This window comes from Drosophila biarmipes, chromosome 3L, assembly GCF_025231255.1.
Source record: "Drosophila biarmipes strain raj3 chromosome 3L, RU_DBia_V1.1, whole genome shotgun sequence".
In the NCBI taxonomy this organism is placed as follows: domain Eukaryota; kingdom Metazoa; phylum Arthropoda; class Insecta; order Diptera; family Drosophilidae; genus Drosophila; species Drosophila biarmipes.
In genome coordinates, this window is record NC_066613.1 from 505,114 (window position 1) to 530,980 (window position 25,867).

At 38.8% G+C, this 25,867-nt stretch overlaps 1 protein-coding gene across 20 annotated transcripts in view; it reads right to left on the reverse strand.

Annotated features, from left to right (window-relative positions):
- The window catches only part of LOC108035863 (acetylcholine receptor subunit alpha-like), a 604,633-nt gene that overhangs the window by 339,382 nt on the left and 239,384 nt on the right, over positions 1–25,867 (reverse strand). Inside the window, exon 7 of one of the 20 annotated variants that reach the window (XM_044092702.2) lies at positions 21,462–21,698. The exons of the other annotated variants lie outside the window; for them this stretch is intronic. Within the exon in view, the coding sequence (XP_043948637.1) occupies positions 21,638–21,698 (61 nt within the window). The 3' untranslated portion in view covers positions 21,462–21,637. Of the gene's footprint in view, positions 1–21,461; positions 21,699–25,867 lie in introns of those variants that run through there. 20 annotated transcript variants of the gene reach the window in all.

Below are 25,867 nucleotides of genomic sequence, written 5' to 3' on the forward strand. Positions count from 1 at the left end.
GCATAACAACTGTGGCCACCACAGTCTTGGGCGGTTGGTAGGCTTTAGAGTGGACGTGGCACAATTTTTTTGGGTTAATCGATAGGTATTGATGAGACAAATACAAATCGTTCTTTCTGCGAGGGAACAATTCGCCTTGACTGTCCGCGCGATCTGAGCGGAAACCGTAGGGGGACCGTCAGGGACAGAGCAAGGGACAGGCGGTCGTATGTCAAGAGCGGTGACGCTTCCCTAAGCCCGCACAGCTGACCCCCTAGCGAGCCTGAGTCGTTACCCAGCAGTCGCCAAATCAACGCGTCAGGGACAAGCAGCGAGCAAAGATCTTCAGGGAGCTACAGGAGTGCAACTCCGAGTCAAAGAGGCGAGAGGACATCGGGACAACCAGAACCAGAACCCTGCAAGCATTTTCTATCGCGGAAGACACTTCTAAGTGACTTCTAGAATATGAAAATTATCGTCCGCGATATCGCATTCGGATCGCGGAAGTCACTCCCGTCGTGAAGAAATATGCCACTTCGGCGTCACTTCTTGGAGTCACTTCGGCGACACTTCGGGAAGTCACTTCGGCGACTCTTCTTGAAGTGTCTTCGGCGACACTTCCAGGAGTGACTTCGGCGATACTTCTGATAGTGTCGCCGAAATGACTCCGAGAAGTGCCGCCGAAGTGGTACATTTTTTACAGGAGTGATTTCCGCGATGCGAATGCGATTGAAGTGACTTAACAGACGCTTGTAGAAGATACCAGAAGGGCTTTTCCCAATTGGAAATCTTGGAAATCATAAAAAAAAATTTGTTTTTACATGTTTGGCAATATTTTGAATTTATTTTTTATAAGTCTTTAAGCGCTTGTAGACACGCTCCTTGGCATGTCGGAAATGCTGCTTAATAATTTTATTTATTTCCAGCTCCGTTCACACGAGGAATTTAATAATAACCATTTCTAAAATAAAAACATTTTTTTTATATTTAAAATAAAAATCAATTTGGAGGAATTACCTTTTATAATTAGGTGGAGAATCTTTGAATGCTTATTTCACAATCAATCGAGCCAGGTAATGTGAAAATATCTTGAAGTAATTGCCCGGCTTCACGTAAATTCGCACTCTTCGTTGAGTTGGACATTTTAATGTGATATACAATTTAAAAATTCCGAAAAACAAAGCAACACATAAATTTTATACAAAACTGCACTGAGCACAAGCAAAGTGCGAAATAAACTGACGCTCGGTCGAAAGGGAGAGGAATTTTCAGAAATAAAGGGTAACGGCAATTATCGTGTCCTCCTTTTCCCAGTAACTTTGTTTTTGTATCATCTATCTATCGTCCAGAAGTGTCTTAGAAGATACTTTTTCGAGATCGCGACCTTTTTTGTTTTTGTAAAATGTCTATCGTCTAACTTTGCGATCAAAATGTGTGCTGTCGCCTGTCTATCGCTCAGAAGTGACTTAGAAGTTACTTCTACGCTTGTACTTCTACGCGATATATGTATATTTTGTTTTTGTAAAATGTGTACTATCGTCTTTCTATCTTCCAGAAGTGACTTAAAAGTGATTTTTGGACGATAGGCGATAGAATTATCACCCTTTTGCTTGCAGGGAACACGTTTTTATAATTTTGGTGGGACGAACACACACAATCTACTGAGCAAGCCGCACGAATCTCGTAGCGAGCAGAACGCACTGAATTCGCCGTATCTAATTTATGTTTTTTTTCTATATTATAATAAATGTAAAAATTAAAAATGAAACAAAACATTTGGTCCGAAGTTAAAAAAATGGATTTATAGAAATAATTCTTTACACAAACTTTTTAAACTTTAAAATTATGAATCCAGACGCATTTCCAATTGGAAATTTGAGAACACATTTAAATATGATGTATCCAGATTCATTTTGCTAGCAATACTTACAAAAACAGTGACTCTCTATGGCCTATGCAAATACAATTTTGTATGATCTTTTTTTTTTTGCAAACGAATGAAAACCAAAAAGTTAATCAGTGCTATTTTAAAGTGATCAAAAACTTATTAATTCTTATCAGGGAGTAGGGCAGGCGATAAACAAAGAGGCAAAGTTTCGCCGCAAGCTGCAAAATAATTTTAAACATGAAAATGTCGGTAAATGAGTTAGTAGGGATATTTTCTACTTGGAGGAGGCGGAAATAACTCAGGTTCTTCCGTTCTTCAGAAACGGAAAAAATTGTGCCACGCACACAAAAGGTTAAAAAGCTGTTAAAAATCTTTCAGCCGCCCACATAACATTACCGAAATATCCGGTAGGTGGCGCCTTAAAATATAGCTTTGCTGCTTATAAAAATGTGCCACGCCCACTCTAACGCCCACAAACGGTTTAAACTCTTAAATCTGTCTGCCGCTCACATAACATATACTGAAATAGTCGGTAGGTGGACCCTAAAGTATCGCTTTGGTGCTTATATGTATATATCTATTTCCCTTTTGCACTCTTAAGCTGGGTAACGACTATTGCGTTCTTCTTTATAGTAATGTATATATTGGGTTTTCTATAAACTCACTGCAAGAGCGTAGTTCTAGTAGGAAAGCTCATTTCACGCACTAACACATGTTTGATTGATTGTTCTTTTTTTTAAGTCGTTCGTTCTGGGTCGCAAACATAGAGCAAAATAAAGAGAAAATACGCCATATTAAACAGCTATACTACGATAAAGGCAAATAATTACATTAACAATAACAATATTTTAGGCTGCCTAACGCTACAAGTTCTAAAACTTATAAATTACTGCGCTAGTCACATTTCCACCGCCACGCTCCAATCGCTGAATTGGTCGGAAGAAACCGGCCTAGTAGTACCCGGTCAAGAGCTGGGCATAAGTCATCAAACCGTTAAAGAAGCTTGGAGTCACTAAAACCTCGATGTAAGGGGGCCACACGAATTGACCCAAAAAACATCTTTGACCGTATCGACGCATGTGAAACACTTCCGAATCCAAATAACCCGTTTTTGGTGCAAATGTTGACCGGCGATGAAAAATGGCGATGAAAAGCGAAAAGCAGTGAAGCGGCCCAGATAGTGGCCAAGCCTGGATTGACGGCCTGGAAAGTTTTCTGTGTGTTTTGTGGGATTGGCAGGGTTTATCCAAACGCTCAATTTATACTTTACTGCCGAATACTGGGCCGCGTGAAACAGCAGCACTTATGCAGAAGAGACTATCTTTGATCAATAGATGCCGAATTGTCTACCATCAGGACAACAGGCCACACACATATTTGGTGACGTGTCACAAGCTTCGGGAGCTCAGATTTTGTATACGCCGTATAGTCCGGATCTCGCACCAAGTTATTACCACCTGTTTTAGTCCATGGCGAACGCGCTTGGTAGTCTGACTTGCAAATTGGAAAGAGAGCTTCAATAATAGGGGAATTTAAAGTTGTCGTCTTTTTGGGAACGAGTCATCGAAGAAAACGGTGCCTAATTGTCTTGAATCGCATTACCGCTGGAAAAACCGCTGGACTGTTTTGACAAACATATATTATATACCGATTGTTCACGACAAAAGAGCGCCTAATTTCTGCAGGCAATGCAGAGCAGTGCCATGTCCGTCTGTCCGTCCGTCCGCCCGTTTCTATGCAAACTAGTCTCTCAGTTTTAAAGCTATCGGGCTGAAACTTTCCCAAAAGTCTTCTTTCTATTGCAGGTAGTATTTAAGTCAGAACCAGCCGGATCGGACAATATATATATCTATATATATCTCTATATATCTATATCTTATACATAGCTCCTATCGGAACTATCGGGGAAAAAATTAAAAAAAAAATATATATCTTTGGTGTTTTTTAACATATACCTTTCTTAGCTTGGGTATAACATTTTTAAATTAATTCTTAATTTCGAATTAAATTTTATCAAAATCGGAGGACTATATCATATAGCTCCCATAGGAACAATCGGAAAATTAGTGGTAAAATAATTTTGATAAATGATATCTTCGGTGTTTTTTAACATATTACCTCCTACGCTTACAAATAATATTTTTTATTTGGTTTTGAATTTCGAATTAAATTTTATCAAAATCGGACGACTAAATCATATAGCTGCCATAGGAACGATCGGAAAATTAGTAGGAAAACGTTAAATAAAAATTATATCTATTGTGATTTTAAACATATAACCTTATAAGCTTGAAAATAACATTTTTTAAGTAGTTCTGAATTTCGAATTAATTTATATCAAAATCGGACGACTATATCACATAGCTGCCATAGCTGCGATCTTAAAATTAGTAGGAAAACATTAAATAAAAAATATATCTTTTGTGTTATTAAACATATAACCTTATAAGCTTGAAAACAATATTTTTTAAGTAGTTCTGGATTTCGAATTAAATTTTATCAAAATCGGACGACTATATCATATAGCTGCCATAGGAACGATCGGATAACTGATGGGAAATAATATGAAACAAATTATAGCTTTTGGGGTTTTGACATATTATCTTATAATATTGGGAATATAAATTTGCATATTTTTAAGAATTTTGAATTTAATATAATAAAATTGTTGATTATTTTTTACAACTGCAAGGGTATATAAACTTCGGCTTACCGAAGATAACTTCCTTTCTTGTTAACATACGCTTGGAAATAACATTTTTTTAAATTTAAAAATTTCGAATTCAATTTAAAAAAAATCGGACTACTCTAACATATGGATGTCAAACAAATGGTCTAAAAAAAGGAAATATTTTTTTTTTGTTTAATCTTTGATTATGTCTTGTAACTGTAAGGGTATGCAAACTGCGGCTTGCCGAAACTAACTTCCTTCCTTGTTTAACAAATAACTTCCTGCGCTTGGAAATAATATTTTTTAATTAGTTCTGAATTTTGAAATAAATTTTATCAAAATCGGACGACTATATCATATATCTGCCATAGACACGATCGGAAATTTGGTCGGAAAACATAAACAAATTATATCTTTGGTGTTTTTTAAAATATAATTTTTTATATTTTAAAGAATTTCGAAATCAATTTAATAAAATTTGGATTACTCTAACATATAGATGCCAAAAAAAATGGTCTATAAAAATAATGAAATAATTTTTTTTGGTATATCATTTTAAATAATGCTTCAGTTTTGGTAAACGTAAATACAAATAATTTAAGTAATTTGTGTGGGGAGTTAAATATATTTGTTTATTTTTTTATCTTAAAAGTTTATCGTTAATAATTTATTATAATGTACATTTTTAAAATTATATTATAGTTTTATATAGCGATTTGCATAGTCAAACATATCCATAAATACTGTGCTTCCACGGGCAACGGAACATACATACACAAACGGGATATGCCAATAAAGTTAAACAAATACTGTTGATTGTTATTTTTCATTTGATTTGTTGATCCTAAACTTGCTAAAACTCTTTTACTCTCTCTCAATCTCCCTCGCTCTATTTTATAACTGTAACCTGCTCTCTATGCACCCGCTGAATTTCTAGTAGACTTTTTCGGTGCTATTTTTTGCAACTCTCTCTCTCTATTGCTTGATTTACTTTGTATTTGTTCGTACTGAAAGTTGTTAGTGTCGCACAAGCCACGCTCAGTCGATAGAATATTTTTTTTTCTCTCTCGTGCTCTCTTACGTTTTGATAAATTTTCGCGATCTCGCGCTCTTATTTTTTTTTTGTGTTTTGTGCTTTTGTGATTTTTGAATTTGATCCCAGTGCCAAATTTACATCGAGGTATTTTTGATATTTTATTTCATTTGTTTGTCTTATAATGGCCCTTGTCTGTTCTAAGAAAAACTTCAACTTCTACGGAAGACCCCTTTATTTTTTGCTGGCTCTGCGATTCGATGATGCACGTCAAATGTGCAGGATTCACCGGCAGAGTTAAAGATTTTATTGATCTTAACTCTGGTCTTATGTGGTCATGTGGTCCCTGCAAGGAAATGGTGGTTGAGATGAGCGGCTTTATGAAGCAGACTCGAGTCAGCCTGTTGAATATCTCGTGTGCTTTTAGGCAACTCAATGAGGGGTTCAATACCGTCTGTGCCCAGTTTAATAATATGAAATTATTAACAGAGTCGCCTAAACGCAAAAAAGCCAGTTTAACCGCCGTTAATACCACCATGGAATCCAACCCAAATCCGAACTTGGTAGCAGCAGTTCCTGTCGACACAGGATTAAGCGAACCAACTGTGCGTATGGATACAGCTAGCTCGAGTGTAGCCCATGTTTCCGGACTAAAAGCTTATTTACTGGCTAAGTCAAAGAAATCAGTGCCTACCGTTCCTATAAGCACTGTACGCACCGATCCTCGATCTCAGCCTAGTGAGGTTCAGACTGCGGCTGGGGAGCGTAAGAAACTTTCAGTTGTTCCACAAAGGAAGCAATTATTTGTTTCTATATTCACCCCAGATACCACATCTGAGGATGTTTTGGAATTTATATGTGAAAAATTCCCATCCGAGGATATTGCAGTTGAACAATTTTGATTTTCATATCCTCGTAGGATATCTTCTTTTAAAATATTTGCTCCGCCTGACATTTTTAATGTTTTACTTTCTGAAAGCTTTTGGCGGTGTCCTGATTGCCGTTACCTTTAGCCTAACATCTGAAAGAATTCTCATTCATATACCCAATGAAATTGAATTTCTAAGTGTAAAAAGTTTCTTTGCAATCTTTATCTGTTTTTGTTACATGTTCTTATATTCCACCTGGCTCTGACCTAGTAATTTATGAGCACCATCTGTCTGCAATAAAATCTGTTTTATCCCTTCTTTCTAACAGAGACCTTTTGATTGTTTTAGGTGACTTTAATCTACCTGATATTTCTTAGTCTCCTCCTACTGACTCATTTGGCGCTATGCCGTTATCCGCCCATAATTTTGTGGATGGCCTTTTAGAATTATCGTTACAGCAAGTAAGCTTTATAAAAAATTCCTTAAGAAGACAATTAGATCTTGTGTTTGTTTCAGACCCGTCTGAAATCACAGTATGTAGAATTGACGCTCTTGTTGTACCTGAAGACCCATATCATCCTACTAGGCAACTGACAATTTGCGTCCCCTGCTCTGATACCCTCTCTCCTTTAGTTTCTCCAACTAAAATGAGATTTTTTCGTAAATGTAACTATAATAAACTTAACGATATGATTTCTCATTATAATTGGACAGACTTGTACAATTGTACAGACATTGAAAGTGCCACTGAACTATTCTATACAGTCTTAAATACGTTTTTTAATGAATGCGTGCCTGATGGGTTTTTTTCAAAACTAAACAGACCTCCTTGGTTTACCAATGCGCTTCAAAGACTTAAAAACCTTAAATCTAACACTTATAAAAAGTATAAAAAATCGGGTAGACCAGCGGATTTTTCGAAATATGTTGTGGCTCGAACAGATTTTAATGTTCTCAACAGTCATTGCTACTCTATGTGTCTAAGCCGATGTAAATTTGAATTTTCAAACGATCCGAAACAGTTTTACAATTTTGTTAATGCCAAGCGTAAGGCATCGGCATTGCCTTCATCGGTACGTCTAAGCTCAATGGAGGCATCGACGGATTCTGAAATTGCTGAGTTTTTCCAAACTACTTATAGTTCGACAGATTGGTCAAATTCTAACTACCCTAATCCATTAAATAGGGCAAACTGTATTTTCTCCCCTGTAATCACCGAAAGCTCTCTGGTAAGAGATTTAGCAACAACAACGCCAAAATTTTATCCCGGTCCAGATGGACTTCCTGGATATGTGCTTAAGTTTTGTGTTTTTAATTTGTCTATTTCATCATCAGTTTTTCCTTCTATCTGGAAGGACTCTTTTATTATTCCAAAATTATAGAGGTATTTCTAAATTGTCGACAATTCCTAAAGCATTTAAACGTATTATCACTTCTCATTTGCAACATTTATGTTCCTGGCTTATATCACCGTGTCAGCATGGTTTTGTTAAGCGAAGATCGACCACCACCAACCTTCTTGAATTGTCATCTATTGTAATAAATGGGTTTAAGAAAAAAATGCAGACTGACATTGTATATACAGATTTTAGTATGGCCTTTGACTCCGTTAACCACTCACTTCTTTTATTTAAACTAGATCAGCTTGGGCTTCCTTGTAATCTATTATCTTAAATTTCAAGTTACTTGAATGGTAGACTCAGAGGGTTATATTCAAGAATGCTGTTTCAAAATTGATCTACGTGACATCTGGAGTGTCTCAGGGTAGTCATTTGGGCCCTTTGCTGTTTACTTTGTTTATTAACGATCTTCCCTCAATCATAACACATTCTCGTGTACTAATGTATGCTGATGATGTTAATCTTTGTTTATCATATAATGATATAGCGTCGAGATTTAACTTACAGTCGGATATTGATTGTTTTCATGGATGGTGTGAGTACAACCTTTTAAATTTGAACTGCCTAAAATGCAACGTTATGACTTTTTATAGGGGTACTCCTACGTTTATCAGTTACTTTCTTAAAAATACGCCACTTGACCATATTTATTCAGTTAACGATTTAGGTGTTCTTCTTGACCCTAAACTTACATTTGACTGCCACATTATGTCCACTGATAACAAAGCCATGAGTGTTCTTGGGTTTATAAAGCGTTGGTCAAAAGAATTTGATGACCCTTATTCGACCAAATTATTTACCTCCCTTGTCCGTCCTATTTTGGAATATTGGAATATTGTTCGTCGGTTTGGAGTCCACAATATCAAGTGCATATCGACCGTATTGAGTCGGTACAAAAAAAATTTATTTTATTTGCCCTGCGTAGTTTGAATTGGGATCAAAACGTAAGGCTTCCTTCCTATGAGAGTAGATTACAATTACTTAATTTACCTACACTTGTAAATCGTAGAACAATGGTTGGTACTATTTTTATACAAAATCTTATAAGAGGTGACATTGATTCTGCAGAACTTTTAAACCGCCTAACATTCAACGTTCCCGTTAGACTAACACGAATTTATTATTCTCTAAATTTGTCACGATATACATCAAATTTTTGTTTGCACGAACCCTTTCGCGTTCCATGTAATAACTATAATAAACTTTATCATTTCATTTGCATTTCAACATCTATCCCGGTATTAAAAACTAATATTTTAACTCATTTCCTTAATTCTTAGTTATGCTTTATATTTTCATTTGTGTTCCGTCTCTATTTGTTGTATGTATGTATCTTCCGTCTCTATTTGTTTTATTATGTATCTTCCTCGCGAACTCGCATTTTTTGCCCAAATTGATAAAAGGGCCCCGCGCGTAACAAGCACGTGCTTGGTGTCGTTGAGCCACTTGTTTGTACTGTTCGAAATGCATCAACGTCCATATATAAAAAGAACTTGTGGTGCCTTAAGCGGAAGGCAAGCCAGACCCTTGATGCAGAGGTACCCAGGACTTCAACGATCCCAAGAACACGCAAACCCACATTGTAAATCGAAAAAAAAATCAATCAAAATAAAAACACAAATTATATTTCTATTTATATTTGTATATATTTATGTATCCGTAAAGCGCCTAACCTGTGAATCTGAATCTGTGCTTTTTCTTCTGTTTAGTTAAGCGCTCAGTCTGTGCCGAATCTGTGCTTAGCTCCGTAAGTCTTATTTTTTGCATTCGCCCACTGAGTTTAAGGCCAGGGGTAGAAGGTGACTGCACCCTCTCGACATAAACTTTATTTTACACTTACACTTTACACCATCAGCGGCTACCTGGGACCAGCAGCCCGGCCGCCAATTCTCAGCTATCTTGAACCGCTACTACTCATCAAGCACCCTACCGGTGCCACCTCATCATCGGCCGGATCTGGAGCAGCTTTACCACCTAGCAACCGACTACAAGATAACTGGCGCCTAACGAACAAAATAAACTAGCGACCCTCAAAATTTTCAAGAAAAACATGTAAGCGGGCTGATTAATTAATACTCGGCTTCAACAAACATACACCAAATTGCATTCAATAAAAGTACGCCTTATAATTGGCTAAAATAAATATAACTGCACACGTTTAAAATAAATATATAATAATAAAGCTGCATTTGTAACCTGCAGCTCGTATACAATTTTTTATTTTTTGAAAATATATTTAAATAAGTTAAATAAATATAAAATATATTAAAGTGTTATGCCAGCCGAACGGCTACTCGTATTGAACCTCGTATGAATTAGGTGGCATAAGTTCAAGTTTTTAATGAACTTTCCAGGTCCGTATAGAGAAATTAAAAAGGAAGTCGAGAGTGATAGTGAAGAAGAAGAGATCCGGGGCTTTACAGCAAGACAGGCTCAAATCGAAGAGAAAGAAGACATAATGAACGCGACCGAATTGCAAATCATTGTCCAAGGCGCCTTAGCGCAACAGGAAGCTAGGCTCCGAGCTGAATTTGAAGCTCAAATCAATTCCGTTAATATGCAGTTACAAAACATGCGCGAAGAGACCCCGCAGGTGGAGGCCTACCAAAGAGTCTCAGTACAGCCAGGAACACCCCCATGCGACATACCGCTCCACGTACTTAAGTCAGTACTAGATTTTAACGGTGAGCAAGACGAGTACGTAGCGTGGAGGCAGTCTGCCACGGACGCATACGAGCTCTTTAAGCCTGACCAGGGTAGCTGTGCCCATTATCATTCCGTTACCATAATCAGGAATAAAATAAGGGGCCCAGCGCGAGCGTTGCCGATATCACACAACACTGTACTTAATTTCGATGTCATTCTGGCAAGATAAGACTGCTCCTACGCAGATAAAACTTGGCTGAGGCTGTTGCGACAACAGACCTTCCTTCGGCATTGGAATTAGCTAAGGAGGCTGAAGCCAGCATCGAAAGAAGCCAGTTCGCGGCAACGTATGCTAGGGCAATGGAACAGAAGACACAAAATACTGATTTTCGTAAAACTCAGTACCGCACTTCTGATAAACAAGGAAACGAAAAGAACCCTCATTATTTTAAAAAACCAGATAAGAACCAACAAAATGGTTCTGGGCGTAAGACAGAGAACTTGGCCGATCGTGGCAATCCACGTCAGGCAGCAGAGCCCATGGACTGGAACCCATCGTCTTCTAAGTCCAAGCAACAGCCACATTTTAAACAAATCAAAATGTATCACAACCTCAAAATATGCAGGCAAAAAATTCAAAAAGACCCAACTCATTAAGTGGGAGCCACACTCAATATGCAATATGCAAAAAAAAATCTAAAAATTTTTTTTGGGTTCCGTGTCTGAGGACCTGCAGTTTCTTGATTGCGACGATGTAAACTTTAGCAACAAAAAGGACATAGTCGTTCCAGAGTCATTAAGAAATGAGTTTATCGAAATGATGAAAAAAAGATCTAAAGCCTTCTCCAACGCAACTCAAACCTTGCCGTACAACACAAGTGTTGTGACTACTATTCGCACTGAGGATAACAACCCAGTGTACTCTAAAGCGTACCCGCACCCAATGGGTGTCGCATAGTTCGTTAATAATAGAAATAAAAGACCTACTGAAGTCTAATATTATAACCCCGACGAGATCACCGTATAATAATCCAACTTGGGTGGTCGATAAAAAAGGGTCAGATGAGACACGTGGTAGGAAAAAGCGATTGGTAATCGACTTCAGGAAACTGAACAAAAAAACCCTTCCCGATAAATACCCCTTGCCAAGTATCGAGTTGATACTGGCAAACCTTAGAAAAGCCAAATATTTTACAACTTTAGACTTAAAATCTGGTTATCACCAAATTTTCCTCGCGGAATAAGATCTCCAAAAAACCTCATTTTCAGTCAACGGGGGCAATCTGAAGAATCTAGCACTTATACAATAGAAACAACGGAAAAACCTCTAAATTATTCCAGAAATCAGATAATCATAGAAGAGGCAAAGTATTCCTTAAAGCGATACTTTATATTTTTTCTTGGAAAAATCGACCCTTTTCGAAACATTTAGACCAATCATTAACCCAAAAGTTGTCACTGTTCACTGTTACTTGCCAACATTAGCTAGCATTTCAAATTTTGGCACTGCAAGAACTTTGTGTCAGACATTTCTGATAAAAGTGAGGAGATCGAAATAATCACCGCAGAGCACAGCCGTGCACACAGAGCTGCTCAGGAAAATATCAAACAAGTCCTCCGCGACTATTATTTTCCAAAAATATCAAAGTTGGCTACTGAAATAGTGGCAAGATGCAAAATATGCACTCAGCAAAATATGACAGACACCCCAAGAAACAAGAACTTGGGGTAACTCCAATTCCGTCATATGTCGGCGAAAAGCTGCATATAATAATATATATATTTAACGGCCATGGACAATTTTTACAAATTTACGATAGTGCAACCAATAGGGTCTAGGGCAATAGTAGACGTGAAAATCCCTATCCTCCAATTAATAAACTTATTCCCAAATATAAAGTTATATATAAATAAATATAAAATATAAAAATCAGTATGGCATAGATGTTATAAATCCACCCCTGCTGCATAGTAGTTTGAACAGATCCACAGCACCATAACAGAAACAGCGAAGTGCATCAAAATGGATAAGCAAATTAATGATACAGTGGAGCTAGTTATGCGGGCGACCGTTGAATGATAAAACATTACATTCGGTCATTAACCAAAAACCCCTTTATGTAATCCACTCTGCTTCCGAAAAAGTTAAGGAAGCAATAAAAATGAATTTTGGAAAAGCATAGAGGGATAATCTTGACAGGTGTAACCCATCAAGACAAAATAGAATATTTGAGGTAGGAGAAAGAATTTACTTAAAGAACAATAAAAGACTAGGATATAAGCTATCTCCGTTATACACGAAAAAACGCGTAGAAGCGGACCTGGGGACAGTGGTCCTCATTGGATACAGGGTAGTCCACAAGGACAACCTTAAGTAACCTTTTTCTGCAATTTACACGCACTTAACACACCCAACACAGACACACACTTAGAAAATTGTCAATAGATTGAACCTGCCATTTTCTTAAAGGATCGCGGGAATCATATTAACAATATTAGCAGTAGTTAACGCTAGAGTGACAAACTACACTCACGCCGACCGACGGAACAGCATTGGTGTGGGAACATAGGAATTACTTTAGGCATTCATGCAAATTCAATTATGATAGACGAAACAGCTAGATTGTCCACTTTTTTTCCACAATCGCACATGCGAAAATTATTAAATGTTGATACTGATCATACTAGAAATATATTATCCGTACTAAAGGTACAGCACAGAATTGAAAGAAAACTAGACTTTTTTGGCACCGCGTTAAAAGTGGTAGCGGGCACACCTTATGCCGCTGACCTCGAAATGTTAAAAATGTCCCGGTTAATCGAATCAAACAATATACTCGTACAAGTAGTTATTAACACCGAAACGCAAAAGCAGATTAACAAACTAACCGATACTGTCAACGAAATCATTAAGGCAAAAATGAATGACATGGTTGACACACCACATTTATACGAAGTTCTTTTGTCCAGAAATAGAATGCTAATTACAGAGATACAGAATCTGATGCTCACGGTTACACTTGCAAAATCAAATATTATAAGCCATGCCATTCTTAGCCATGGAGTTTTGAAGTCCGTTTTAGTTGATCACCCCACAGAGGTCCCCATTGTCAGCCTAATAGAGGCATGTAATATTAAAGTCCTTCAGTCCGACATGTGCAATGAGCATACCCTAAAATACAATTTAAATGTAAAAAGGTTACCGTCTTTCCCGTTTCTCACCAACACACCGTTCTCCAACTACAGGACAACGTGGTAGCTGGGTGCAACCAGGAAGTCTTAGCGATCCCTGATTGCGTGTCGACGATGTACGGAGCATTCTGCAAACTGGCAACCCAGGACACTAGTGCCCAAGGTATACACGCAGGGGTCACGGCGCATTGCGAAGCGCAGGCCAGCCACCTAACTCCTATAACGCTGGTAGACGATGACGGCCCCAATGGCACGCATCTAATAACATTTGAGCCACTAGCCTTTGTAAACGGCACAAAATACTTGAACCGGCGCGAAAGCATAAGTAAAACTGCGGACTAAACAATATCGGGCATAACCACGTGCTTAGTATGCCAATGCTTCAGAGGATGAACAGCCATAACCTGAAAACGATCCAAAACCTCAAAAACGAAGTAAAGTCGGCTGGATCAACGGACATCTGGATCGCTATCGGCGTGGGAGTAAGCTTTTTGAGTAAGCTTTTGATTTTGAGAAGACGAGATGCATGGGAAATGCAACAGGTTGCCGAAACATTCAAGACGACCGAGGACTCCTAAGGGGGGAGTAGTTAACACTACTGAGGGGTAACAAACGGTCGGTAGAAATCTTGGGTGATTCTTGCATTACCATAGTGTTTCTAGATTACGACTCAGCATACCCGCCTTTGGGGGTCGTGCCTGGATCCCATCGGTTCCCGGTATGGTGAGTTATGCTCATTTTGCGATCGTCAGCATTTTCCACTGTCATGCGGTCGGCCTGCCAACTAAGCACCCTACTGCTTAGTTCCTCAATTCTGTTTTATAATCATTTGAATAAAGAACACTTATCTCCGTAAACTTTACTCCGGCTATCGCCGTCTTATTATTTGCATTCGCCCACTGAGCTTAAGGCCAGGGGTATGGGGGTGCAGTCACCCTCTCGACATAAACTTTATTTTACACTTCATCAACCACCCTACCGGTGCCACCTCATCATCGGCCGGATCTGGAGCAGCTTTACCACCGAGCAACCGTCTACAAGATAACTTATATATGGTCGTAAATAAAAAAAAGTATATATTTATCTTAAATTTTAATAAATTGCAAAGACAGTTTTAAAAATTTCAGTTTTGTACAAATTATTTATCCTTTTTATATCCTTGCAGAGGGTATAATGATTTGAGTCAGAAGTTTGTAACGCAGTGAAGGAAATGTTTCCGACCCCATAAAGTATATATATTTTTGATCAGCGTCACTAGACGAGTCGATGTAGCCATGTCCGTCTGTCCGTCCGTCTGTCTGTCCGCTTCTACGCAAACTAGTCTCTCAGTTTTGAAGCTATCGGGCTGAAACTTTCCCAAAAGTCTTCTTTTTGTTGCAGGTAGTAGAAAGATCAGAACCAGCCGGATCGGACAACATTTTTATTTAGTTTTGAATTTCGAATTGAATATGATCAAAATCGGAAGATATATATAACAAATTATAGCTTTGGTGCTGTTGTGACGATTCGCACCCGATCGTCAAAGTTGAGCAGAAGTCTACTCTGGGGGTCTTCCACACACTTTGTAATAAAAACTCGGAAATATGTTGAGCTTCACCAGTTGTATTCATTTGTATACTTTCAATCTTTGACTTAATGCTAATTTTGATTTACAAATTATGAAATATAAAAGCTCGGTTATAAACGCGACCAGCTTCTCCTTATGTCTTCCTCTGTGTGTGTTGCTGCTTGCATTAGCATCAGTAATCTAACATTCGCTGTTAAAACTGCTGTTGTCCACTGCTTCTTAGAGTCGCCAGAAAAACAGCTGTCCAGCTTCACCTAATCGACAGAAACAACCGTTCATGCCGCCCCCAATACAGGACCCAGTATTCAAAGCCTTAGACCATGCTGAAACTCTGAAAAGGTTGAAGTGTGTTATGGAATGAATGCGGGTATATTCAAAGGTGCTTGGGTTGTGTACTTGGGCTAGACTCTTCAGTAAATCTTGGGAAGGGCAAACGACAAATCTTTGACACAGACCTCTTGTAAATACCCGTTGAGGTGTTAATTGTAGCTACTCGAACGAGCCCATCGGCCCCAGGATGTAGGTCGATGATTCGCCCTAATTTCCTGTCAGAAGGACCAGTTCGATCATCCTTGATGATGATTATGTCGTTACGCTGAAGATTGCCAGTTTCGTGGCGCCACTTGGGGCGCGCCTGCAGATGAGATAGCCAATCTGCACTCCATTTTTTCCAAAAGAGGCGAAACATCCTTTGACCATTCAGGAACTCTGTGTTTAATGAAGAATCCTTAAGACTAGGCTCAGGGAGTAACATCATTGAATCCCCGATTCAAAAATGTGCAGGGGTGAGAGCTTGCAAATCATCTAAGTCAGACGTTAAGGGACATAATGGTCGAGAGTTCAAGCACGCTTCTATCTGGACAAGAATGGTAGACAGCTGCTCGTACGTCATTCGAATCCCATTAAACGATCGATAAAGATGGGTTTTAAAAGCTTTTACGTTGGATTCCCAGAGTCCTCCAAAGTTTGGACTATGTGGAGGATTGAAATGCCACTGAATATTTCGACGAGTAAGTTCAGGAACTACTGTCTCTTCAATTCCTTTATAGAATTCATTGGTCTACAGCTTTAGAGACTTGTCAGATGAGATAAAGTTGGTTCCAAAGTCGCTGTATAGATGTTGACAAAAACGCCTACGTCCGATAAAGCGCTGCAGCGCCCACAGAAAATGCTGTGCCGACATTCCCGTGACTGCTTCCAAATGAATCGCTTTGCTCGCTAAACAAATGAAAACTGCAATGTATGCTTTATAGCAAGTGTGACCTCTGAATCTGGATGACTTTATCTCATTCGCACCAGTGTAATCAACTCCAGTTGCTTCGAACGCCCGTTTGGGCGGATTGACACGGTGCGCTGGTAAATCTCCGATCAGTTGGCTTGATGGTGACGGCCGGTGTTTGAAACAGGTTACGCACTGTCGCAGAATCCTTTTTACTGCCTGTTTACCGTTGACGATCCAGAAAACTTGATGAATTGTAGATAAAGTTAGTTGCACACCGCCATGTAAGGTGTTGTGATGAGCGTTCCTTATAACTTAAATCGTCAGGTGGTGGGCCTTTGGAAGGATTATTGGTGTGCGTTGAGATATGGAGAGCTGCAAAGCATTTTTAAGTCAGCCTTTAACTCTCATCGTCGAGAAACGGTGATAGCTAGCTGAGTTTGTTGTGTTTGGATAGAAATTTGTTGGATCGTAGTCTTGATAATTCTTCCGAATAGACTTCTTGTTGAACCATCCGCACCAGTGAGAACAGAGCCTGTTGAAATTCAGATACCTGAATAGGACCGGTCAGTCTATCCGCTTTTTTGTGACGAGTATTATAAATGAATCGTTTGACGTAGGCTGTAACGAATAAGAGTTTATTATAGGAGGAATATGATTCGATAAATGGTTGCACTTCTATACAAATGTGGGCTCCGATGTGCTTTAAGGATTCCTCTCCTGAAATAAGTTCTGATTTTGGGGACTGAACTGGATTGACTGGCCAATGCTCCTCTGAAAGCTGCAGCCAATGTGGTCCGTTCCACCAAAGCGTGTGGTGTTTCAGCTGGGAAGGGGTGAGTCCGCGTGTAGCACAATCTGCTGGGTTTTCTTGCGTAAGAACATGTCTCCACTGCGATGGCGAGCTTGCCTCCAGGATTGCCCCAATTCGATTCGACACAAATGTCTTCCAACGCCTAGGGTCACCGTTGATCCAATACAGCACTATCATTGCATCCGACCAGTAGTGTACGGATATGGTGTGATGTGATGCTTGAAGTTGATTGACAATCCAATCGGCTAATTGTGTACACAGCAGGGCTCCGGATAACTCAACGCTCGGAATTGTTAGCGTCTTAACAGGTGTGACTCGACTGCGGGCGGCTAATAAGTTAATCTGCACGGAACTATCCGTACAACTAGCTCGAAGATAAGCGCATGCTGCATACGCCATGGATGATCCATCACAAAACACGTGTATTTGCAACGGCGAGACATGCCTTAAATCGAAGCCTAACCACCGAGGGATCTCTTCAATGTCGGGGAGCTCTTGAATGAGCTGTCGCCACTGCTCGGCGAGTTGATCTGGCAATGGGTCGTCCCAATTTAATGATGCGGGGGGCTCATCCTTGCGCTCGATACGAAAACTCCAAACTTCCTTCAACAGGATTTTTGCAGGGATGATCACTGGTGCCAGGTATCCCAACGGATCGAATAAGCGTGCTACTGTGGATAGTATAGAACGTTTGGTGAATATAGGATTGAGAGAAAACTTAAGATTAAAACCAAAACCATCTTTGTTTGGATGCCAATACAACCCTAAAGTTTTAATGGAGTCCTTATTGTCTATCTCAAAAATGCTACTGTTGGAGAGATCTGTAGTTGGGATGCTTTCTAATATATCTGGATGGTTGGATGCCCACTTCTTGAGTTCCATGCCTGCTGATTGCAGAGCTGCGATGACATCATTGCGAATTTTTAGAGCTCCGTCGATGGTCTCGTGTCCGGTTTGAACATCGTCCACATAGATTTCCTTTTTAAGGACATGCTCGGCCAGAGGATAGCGTTCGCTCTCGTCGGACGCAATCTGATGTATGACTCGAATCGCCGTGAAGGGTGCCGAGGCAGTGCCAAACGTTACTGTAGTCAAAAAATATTCCTTGATGAGTCCTTTTTCATCGCGCCAGAAAATTCGCTGAGACGGGGAATCTTCTTCATGCATATCTAGGCAGCGATACATTTTCGTTATATCGGCCACGAAGACATACCGATGGAAACGCCAGTTGACTATAACTCCTCCAAGATCGTTTTGTAGTGCGGGACCCGTGCATAAAATATCATTCAAAGACCTAACGTTTTGCACGAAGCGTCGTATACGACGCGCATCTTTGTAGTTAAACTGTCGTCTTTGATCACAGCATGATGTGGAACGGTGCACGCAGAGATTGAGAGTTGCCTTTGAGCGTTGATCCTAGTGAGTTCTTCATCACTACCTTTTACCTCTTTGATCTGCTTGAGATCAAAGAACTCTTGAATAGTGCTAACATACTGTTGACTGAAATCTGGCCGATGATTAAGTTTCCTTTCCAGGGCGTGAAAACGGTTTAATGCGATTTGCCTTGACCGGCCGATTACCTGTGTGGGGTCAAACAACGTTTTTAAAGGCAAACGAACCAGATATTTCCCATTCGGCTGACGGATATGAGTTTGTTGAAAATGGTCTTCACACCATCTTTCCTCTGCGTTGAGTTGTCTTGTTGTGGAGACCTGATCCAATTCGAAAAACCTCTGTACCATGTTGTTTAGGTTTGTCAAATTACAACGGATGGAGATTGATGTCGTCTGGGCTGCTTTAGCTGGTCCAAAAACTATCCAGCCCAGCTGTGTGTTTTGTGCAATTGGTTCTGCCACCGTCCCCGGATGTCCGGAAGCATTAATTGCGGGATAATGTCGACACCGATAAGTAGGTCAATGCGACCCGACTTGATGAAATTAGGATCTGCAAAGGATAACCATTGGAGATGTTTACAGGACTTAATGTTTACATTTTGTTTTGGTAAATGACCTGTTAGTGACCGAAGGATGAAGGCTGAGGATACGTAGGCGTTAAAATCCGATCCTGAACATGAGATTATGGTGAAGACGGTGCTGTGCCTGCACTGATTATGCGACGTATTACCAATTCCCGTGATCTCAGCTCGAACAGGATGCCGTTTGAGTCTAAGCGCTTGAACGATGTTTTCCGTGATGAGGGTGCCTTCCGAACCATGGTCGATGAGAGCTCGAACTAAAGCTGACTGCCCAGTGGAGTTATTTACGATCCGAACCAGTGCAGTAGCAAGAAGGGTCGTTGAGTTCAGATGGGAGGCAACTGCGCTGAAGAGTTGCGTTGATGGTGCATTTTGTACCGCGTCTGCGCTCCGACCAGAGTCTGAAGTATGCTGTCGGGATACTCCAGGAGTCAATGAAGGACTTTGTTGAGCATTCGGGAAATGTAACAAAGTGTGGTGCCGTTGACCACATTGCGAGCAGTTTTGGTTGCTGCTGCATTGACTGAGAGAATGGGAAGCACTAAGGCAATTGATGCATGCCTTTGAGCGGTCGACTATAACCTTTCGAAACAATCCTTGGCAAGGAAGTCCGGGCACCGTCTTAGAACGTGATTCTGTTGGCAGAGCGAGCACCTGATGGATCCAGACTCAAGAGTACTGTGGAAGCTGTGTCCCCTAACAGTGGAGTTTCCCGATGGTCTGGTTGTCTGGCGATGGTTGGTCGATTGTATAGATGATCTAACTGGAACGGCTGGTTTCCTACTCTCAATTAGGTCGATGCTGACCAATCGATTGTGCAGAAACACCTCCAGCTTTGTGAAGGTGGGGATTTCCACGTTGTTGCCCAGGGAATGTTCCCAGGCCTGTGTTGTGCTGATAGGCAGCTTTGTGAGTAAGTGATGTACCAACCAATTATCACAGGAATCAATGGCAATGTGTATTCGTCGGAATTCACTTATACATTCATTTGCCCAGTTTAACAAATTCCTAAGGTCCACCGCGATCTCCTTGGACAGTGGCTCGATTCCGTACAGTGCATTCATATTGTACATGAACTGCAGTCGAGGGTTGTTGTATCCTTTTACCACAAGGTTCCATGCCACTGCATAGTTGGTTTCTGTTAATGCCATATGGTTTATATCCTGGTCTCGTCCGTGCGGTAGTGCTTGCTTCAAGAAATTAAATTTTTGAATGTTTGAAAGAGATTGATTTTCATGTATTAGCTGCGTAAAGCTGTCATAAAAAGATGGCCAATCTGCAAAATTTCCTGAAAAGTGGGGTACGGGCAATTTGGGCAGCTGAATTGTGGAAACAGGACTGGGCACAAGGGTGTTGTTTATGGATTGATCTCCTGATACCTGTATTGGAACCGGAAACTTGGTTTCGTATTCATCGACGAAAGAACAATAAATGTGGCTGTATGCTTGCTTAAAATTGTCTTCAACAGCATCCGCAAAATATGGATGCGATCGTGGACATTGCTGTAAAATGAGCGATTGATGGTTTGCGTAAAATTGTTTCGAAAGCTCGTTTAGCTTGTTGAGGCGAAACTCATAGTAGGATTTAGCTTTCTTTATTTGACCGTCCTTTTTAGCATTTTTAATTAGTTGGGTCAACCTGGAAGATAAGTCCAACTGCATTGCGTACATGTCTGCAAAAGGCTCGACCACAGCCAAAGGTGCCGAGCTCTGTTGTGCCAAATCACTACCATTACTTTCATTTTTACCCATTTTAATGTTTTCCTATTGCACTCTGCTTTGAAAAACCACGCACAAATACTCTGACAAACACACTCACCTTTTTCAGTCGTTCCGCTCGTGTTGCGATCAAGCTTTGAAGAGGACGGCAAACTTCACGAGACTAGTGTGTCGCAATATGGCAATAGGCATGGGTTGAATCCGCTATTCTCCTCGACTTCTTGATTCCTCCGTTATTCGAGGCTCCGTTATGGGATGTACGTGGCAAAGGTTGCGTAACTTTGCTGGTTTAAATTAATAATAGATTTGCACACAAGTAAGCACACAGATTGAAGTATGTTTACAAATATTGGAAGCTGATGAAGTTATGAGTGTATGTTTCCCTCATGGGCCACCAAAATGTTGTGACGATTCGCACCCGATCGTCAAAGTTGAGCAGAAGTCTACTCTGGGGGTCTTTCACACACTTTGTAATAAAAACTCGGAAATATGTTGAACTTCACCAGTTGTATTCATTTGTATACTTTCAATCTTTGACTTAATGCTAATTTTGATTTACAAATTATGAAATATAAAAGTTCGGTTATAAACGCGACCAGCTTCTCCTTATGTCTTCCTCTGTGTGTGTTGCTGCTAGCATTAGCATCAGAAATCTAACATTCGCTGTTAAAACTGCTGTTGTCCACTGCTTCTTAGAGTCGCCAGAAAAACAGCTGTCCAGCTTGTCCTAAACGACAGAAACACACGTTCAGGTGCTTTTTGACATATAATCTACTTAGTTTGAAAATAACATTTTTTAATTAGTTCTGAATTTCGAATTCGAAAAATCGGACGACTATATCATATAGCTGTCATAGGAACAATCGGGAAATTAGTGAGAAAATAATATGAATACATTTTTTTTTTAAATTGTTTTTTATAACTGCAATGTATACAAACTTCGGCTTGCAGAAGTTAACTTCCTTTCTTGTTTTATTGTTGGTTACAACAAATATATTTTTTCAGTTGCCGAACAAATAACATTTTTCGCGGGACTGACTTGTAAGTGACTTAGGGATGTATCGCCGGAAAATTGGTGGAAATATAAAATAAAAAAATTTTATCTTTTATGTTTTTAAATATACAATTTCACACACTTGGAAATAACATTTTTTAATTAATTCTAAATTTCTAATTTAATTTTATCAAAATCGGACGACTATATCATCTAGCTGCCATAGAGAGATCCGAAAATGGGAGGGAAAATAATATGAAACAAATTATTGCTTAGGTTTTTTTTTTACATATTATCTTATAATATTAGTAATATTATTTTTTATATTTTTAATAATTTCGAATTAAAATTAATTAAAATCGGATGACCCTATATAGCTATCAAAGAAACGGTCGAAGAAATAATGAATATTTACTCGTAGAGTAAAAGGGTATACTAGATTCGTCGAAAAGTATGTAACAGGTAGAAGGAAGCATTTCCGACTCATAAAGTTTATATATTCTTGATCAGGATCACTATCCGAGTCGATCTAGCCATGCCCGTATGTCTGTCTGTCCGTATGAACGCTGAGATCTCGGAAACTATAAGAGCTAGAACAGGCAGACTTGACATGTAGATTCCAGGGCTTCCTGCGCATCGCAAGGGGTGCCACGCCCACTCTAATTATTATGATAAGATCAAAATTTTAACTGAATTGTGTTTGTCTCACACGGTTTAAACGCTAAATTCTGTCTGACGACCACATAGCATCTACTGAAATATCCGGTAGGTGGCGCCCTAAAATATCGCTTTGCTGGCTATATGTCTCCATTTCCCATTTGCTCCCTTAAGCTGAGTAACGGGTATCTGATAGTCGAGGCACTCGACTATAGCGTTCTTCCTTGGGTTTTTTTTTAATATCACTGACGCCAGCAACAATCCTTAAAAATTGCTCATGGTGTTACTAATGTTTATAATTTCTTATAACTGCAAGGGTATACAAACTTCGGATTGCCGACGTTTTCTTCCTTTCTTGTCTTATATTATTTTCCCAATTCCCAATTTTCCGATCGTTCGTATGGCAGCTATATGATAATTAATTCGTAATTCGGAACTATTTAAAAAATGTAATTTCCAAGCGTTGGAGGTTATACGAGTAAGAGGTAATTTTTTTCCGATTATTTCAATGGGCGCTATAAGATAATTTATATACTACATGCAAAAGAAAGAAAACTTTTGGAAAAGTTTCAGATTTCTTAAAGACTGGGGGGCTAGTTTGCCTAGAAACGGTGCATATAAATGAATTAATGAATGGTATTACAAATCTGTTAACGAATCTTAAAATATTTTTGAGTGCAAATATTCTAGGAACCCAAAATAAGAGATTTTTTTTACATAATTACTTGCTGGAAAAGTGTGCTTTATTTACGCAACTGTATACTTTTCTTAAATCTTTTTACAACAAAATTAAATAATTCAAGAGACAGAAAACTAATTCAAACTTAAACTTAACTTCCGAAAAAGGTGCAGCAGAAGGATGCAGATGCTGCCAAGGACCCCAATAACAGCGGGAACCCCAGAGCCCGCATTGTAAATTAAAAAGTAAATAAAATCAAAACAGTGAAATAAAACCAAAATTATATTTTATATTTATATTTTCTCAAAGCGTTTAATCTGTGCTCTTCTGCTTAAATAAGCGTTCATCTTGTGTTGAACCTGTGCTTTTTTTCTGCTTTAGGAAACGCTTAACCTGTGCGGAACCAGTGCATAATTTTCTATATAAAAAAGCGCTCAAAAGGTTGCTTTAAAGAGAAATAAATCTGTGCTTATTCTTTAGAATTGTTAATTTAAGCAGTAATTTTCGAACAAGTTGAGCACTGAATAAGGGCTCAGTTGAGCGCTTTGTAGTGATTCGGTGCTCATTCAGTGCTGAATGGTACTGCAGGGTATTTATAAATACGGGAAAAGAAGCGGCCAATTTGAAAAATAATGATTAAAAGGTAAAAATATCTCTGATTTAAAACCGGAAATTGTTAGTTATAGTTTTAAATTGATTTTAATAATTAATAAATAATTATTTTATATAGTATTACAAATTTTCCAAGCATACCTAATATGAAGTTGCCCGCACTTAGCGGTCATTTTAAAGAGTTGTACCTATTTCAGGATTTGTATGTTGATATATACAAAGGAGAGTCTAAGTACTGTCAAAAATTGAATTATTTAAAGTCCGCTTTAAAGGTGAAGCGCAAAGAGTTGTCGCTCACCTTCCACAGAAAATGTCGATGCCGCTTGGGACCTTTCAACCAAACGGTACAAATACTTTTGTAAAATTTTGTCGGGCAATTAAATCGTTTGATGGATTTATTGGATTTATCAATATTAATATTTATCAATATTAAATATAAATTTTGTTTAGCACATAAAACGTTTCATTGACATGACAAATTAGGCAATACACGTCGTATTGAAGTTGTAGTGATATTTGCACTTATGGTGCTTAGAAAATGTATTACGCAGGCTTTTCAGTCATGTTGAAAGTCATTACAGAGACATCCAGAAACTATTGAATGTTAAGATTTGTTGGAGAAGCGGTTAGCGACAGGAGAAAAAATCTGTCAGAAAGATATAATTTGTCAATTTATTTTAAACGAGTTAGTTACTTGATTTCAGAAGAAAAATGTGTGATCTGCAACATGATTCAGCATAATTTTTTTGATAGATTTAATAAAAAAAATTTTTGGGCGGTTTGTGGGCGTTAGAGTGGGTGCGGCAAATTTTTTTTGGGTCAATCGATTGGTATTAATGAGTAAAATAAATATCATTTAAAATTTTTTTTTATTCATAAAAATTGAGTTAGCGTGATACAAACTTGCGCTAGAAAGCAGCGAAATTCCAAGTTTGACTGTTCTAGCTCTTATAGTTTCCGAAATCTCAGCGTTCATACGACGGCCGGACAGAAGGACATGGCTAGATCGCCTCGGCTTGTAATCCTGTTCAAGAATATATATAATTAAATTCTTGTACCATAAGTTTAAGTTAAAAAAAAACATTATTTAATTTCTTATTCTTACACTGGTTACAATTTTTATATGTGAAGAACACCGACTTGCTATTCACAAATCTCAAACTGAGCTCGCTCCCTAACTCCTTGGCTTGTTTAGTCTACAAGCTGAGGTTTTTGTTTCATGGTAATACCTGTGGCTTGTTTATAGCTTGGTAATTTTCCATTGGCTTGCTTACAATTAAATTTGGATTCTTATTTCTTAGAGGGTGACTTGATTATTATTTCTTAAAGGGTGTCTCGAGGGTGACTGTGTGTATGTGTGGGTGTGTAGACATGTGCATAGAAGTACGTTGAACTATATATAATAATAGATTAGATAGATCGTTTACAACTTCTGTATTCTGTGGTGTTTCTTCTTTTGATTTTACATATTTTACAATAAGCTTTCTTGGTATGCTCTTAAATTTATACCATAAATACAATAAAGTGCTTATAATAATAATTACAAAAGCTGTTAAAGTAATTGTTTGAAATACACGCCATGGTAATCGAAAAATACAGTGATCAAAACTTTGACATTTGATCGAACTTGGCGTGCTTTTTTTTGGTCTTGACGATTGGGCTTTGGTTTCGATATCATAACCATATACCCATGATTCGTCACCAGTTATGACCCTTTTGAGTAAATCTGGGTCGTCGTTGACGTCATCCAACAGCTCTTGAGCGATGCTCATGCGACTGTTCTTTTGGTCAAAATTCAGCAATTTTGGAACAAACTTCGCTGACACACGACTCATGCCCAAAACGTTTGAAAAAATTTCATGGCATGAGCCAAGCGATATACCGACATCTTCAGCAACTTCTCTGATAGTGGTTCGACGATTTTCCAAAACAATTTTCTTTACTGCTTGAACGT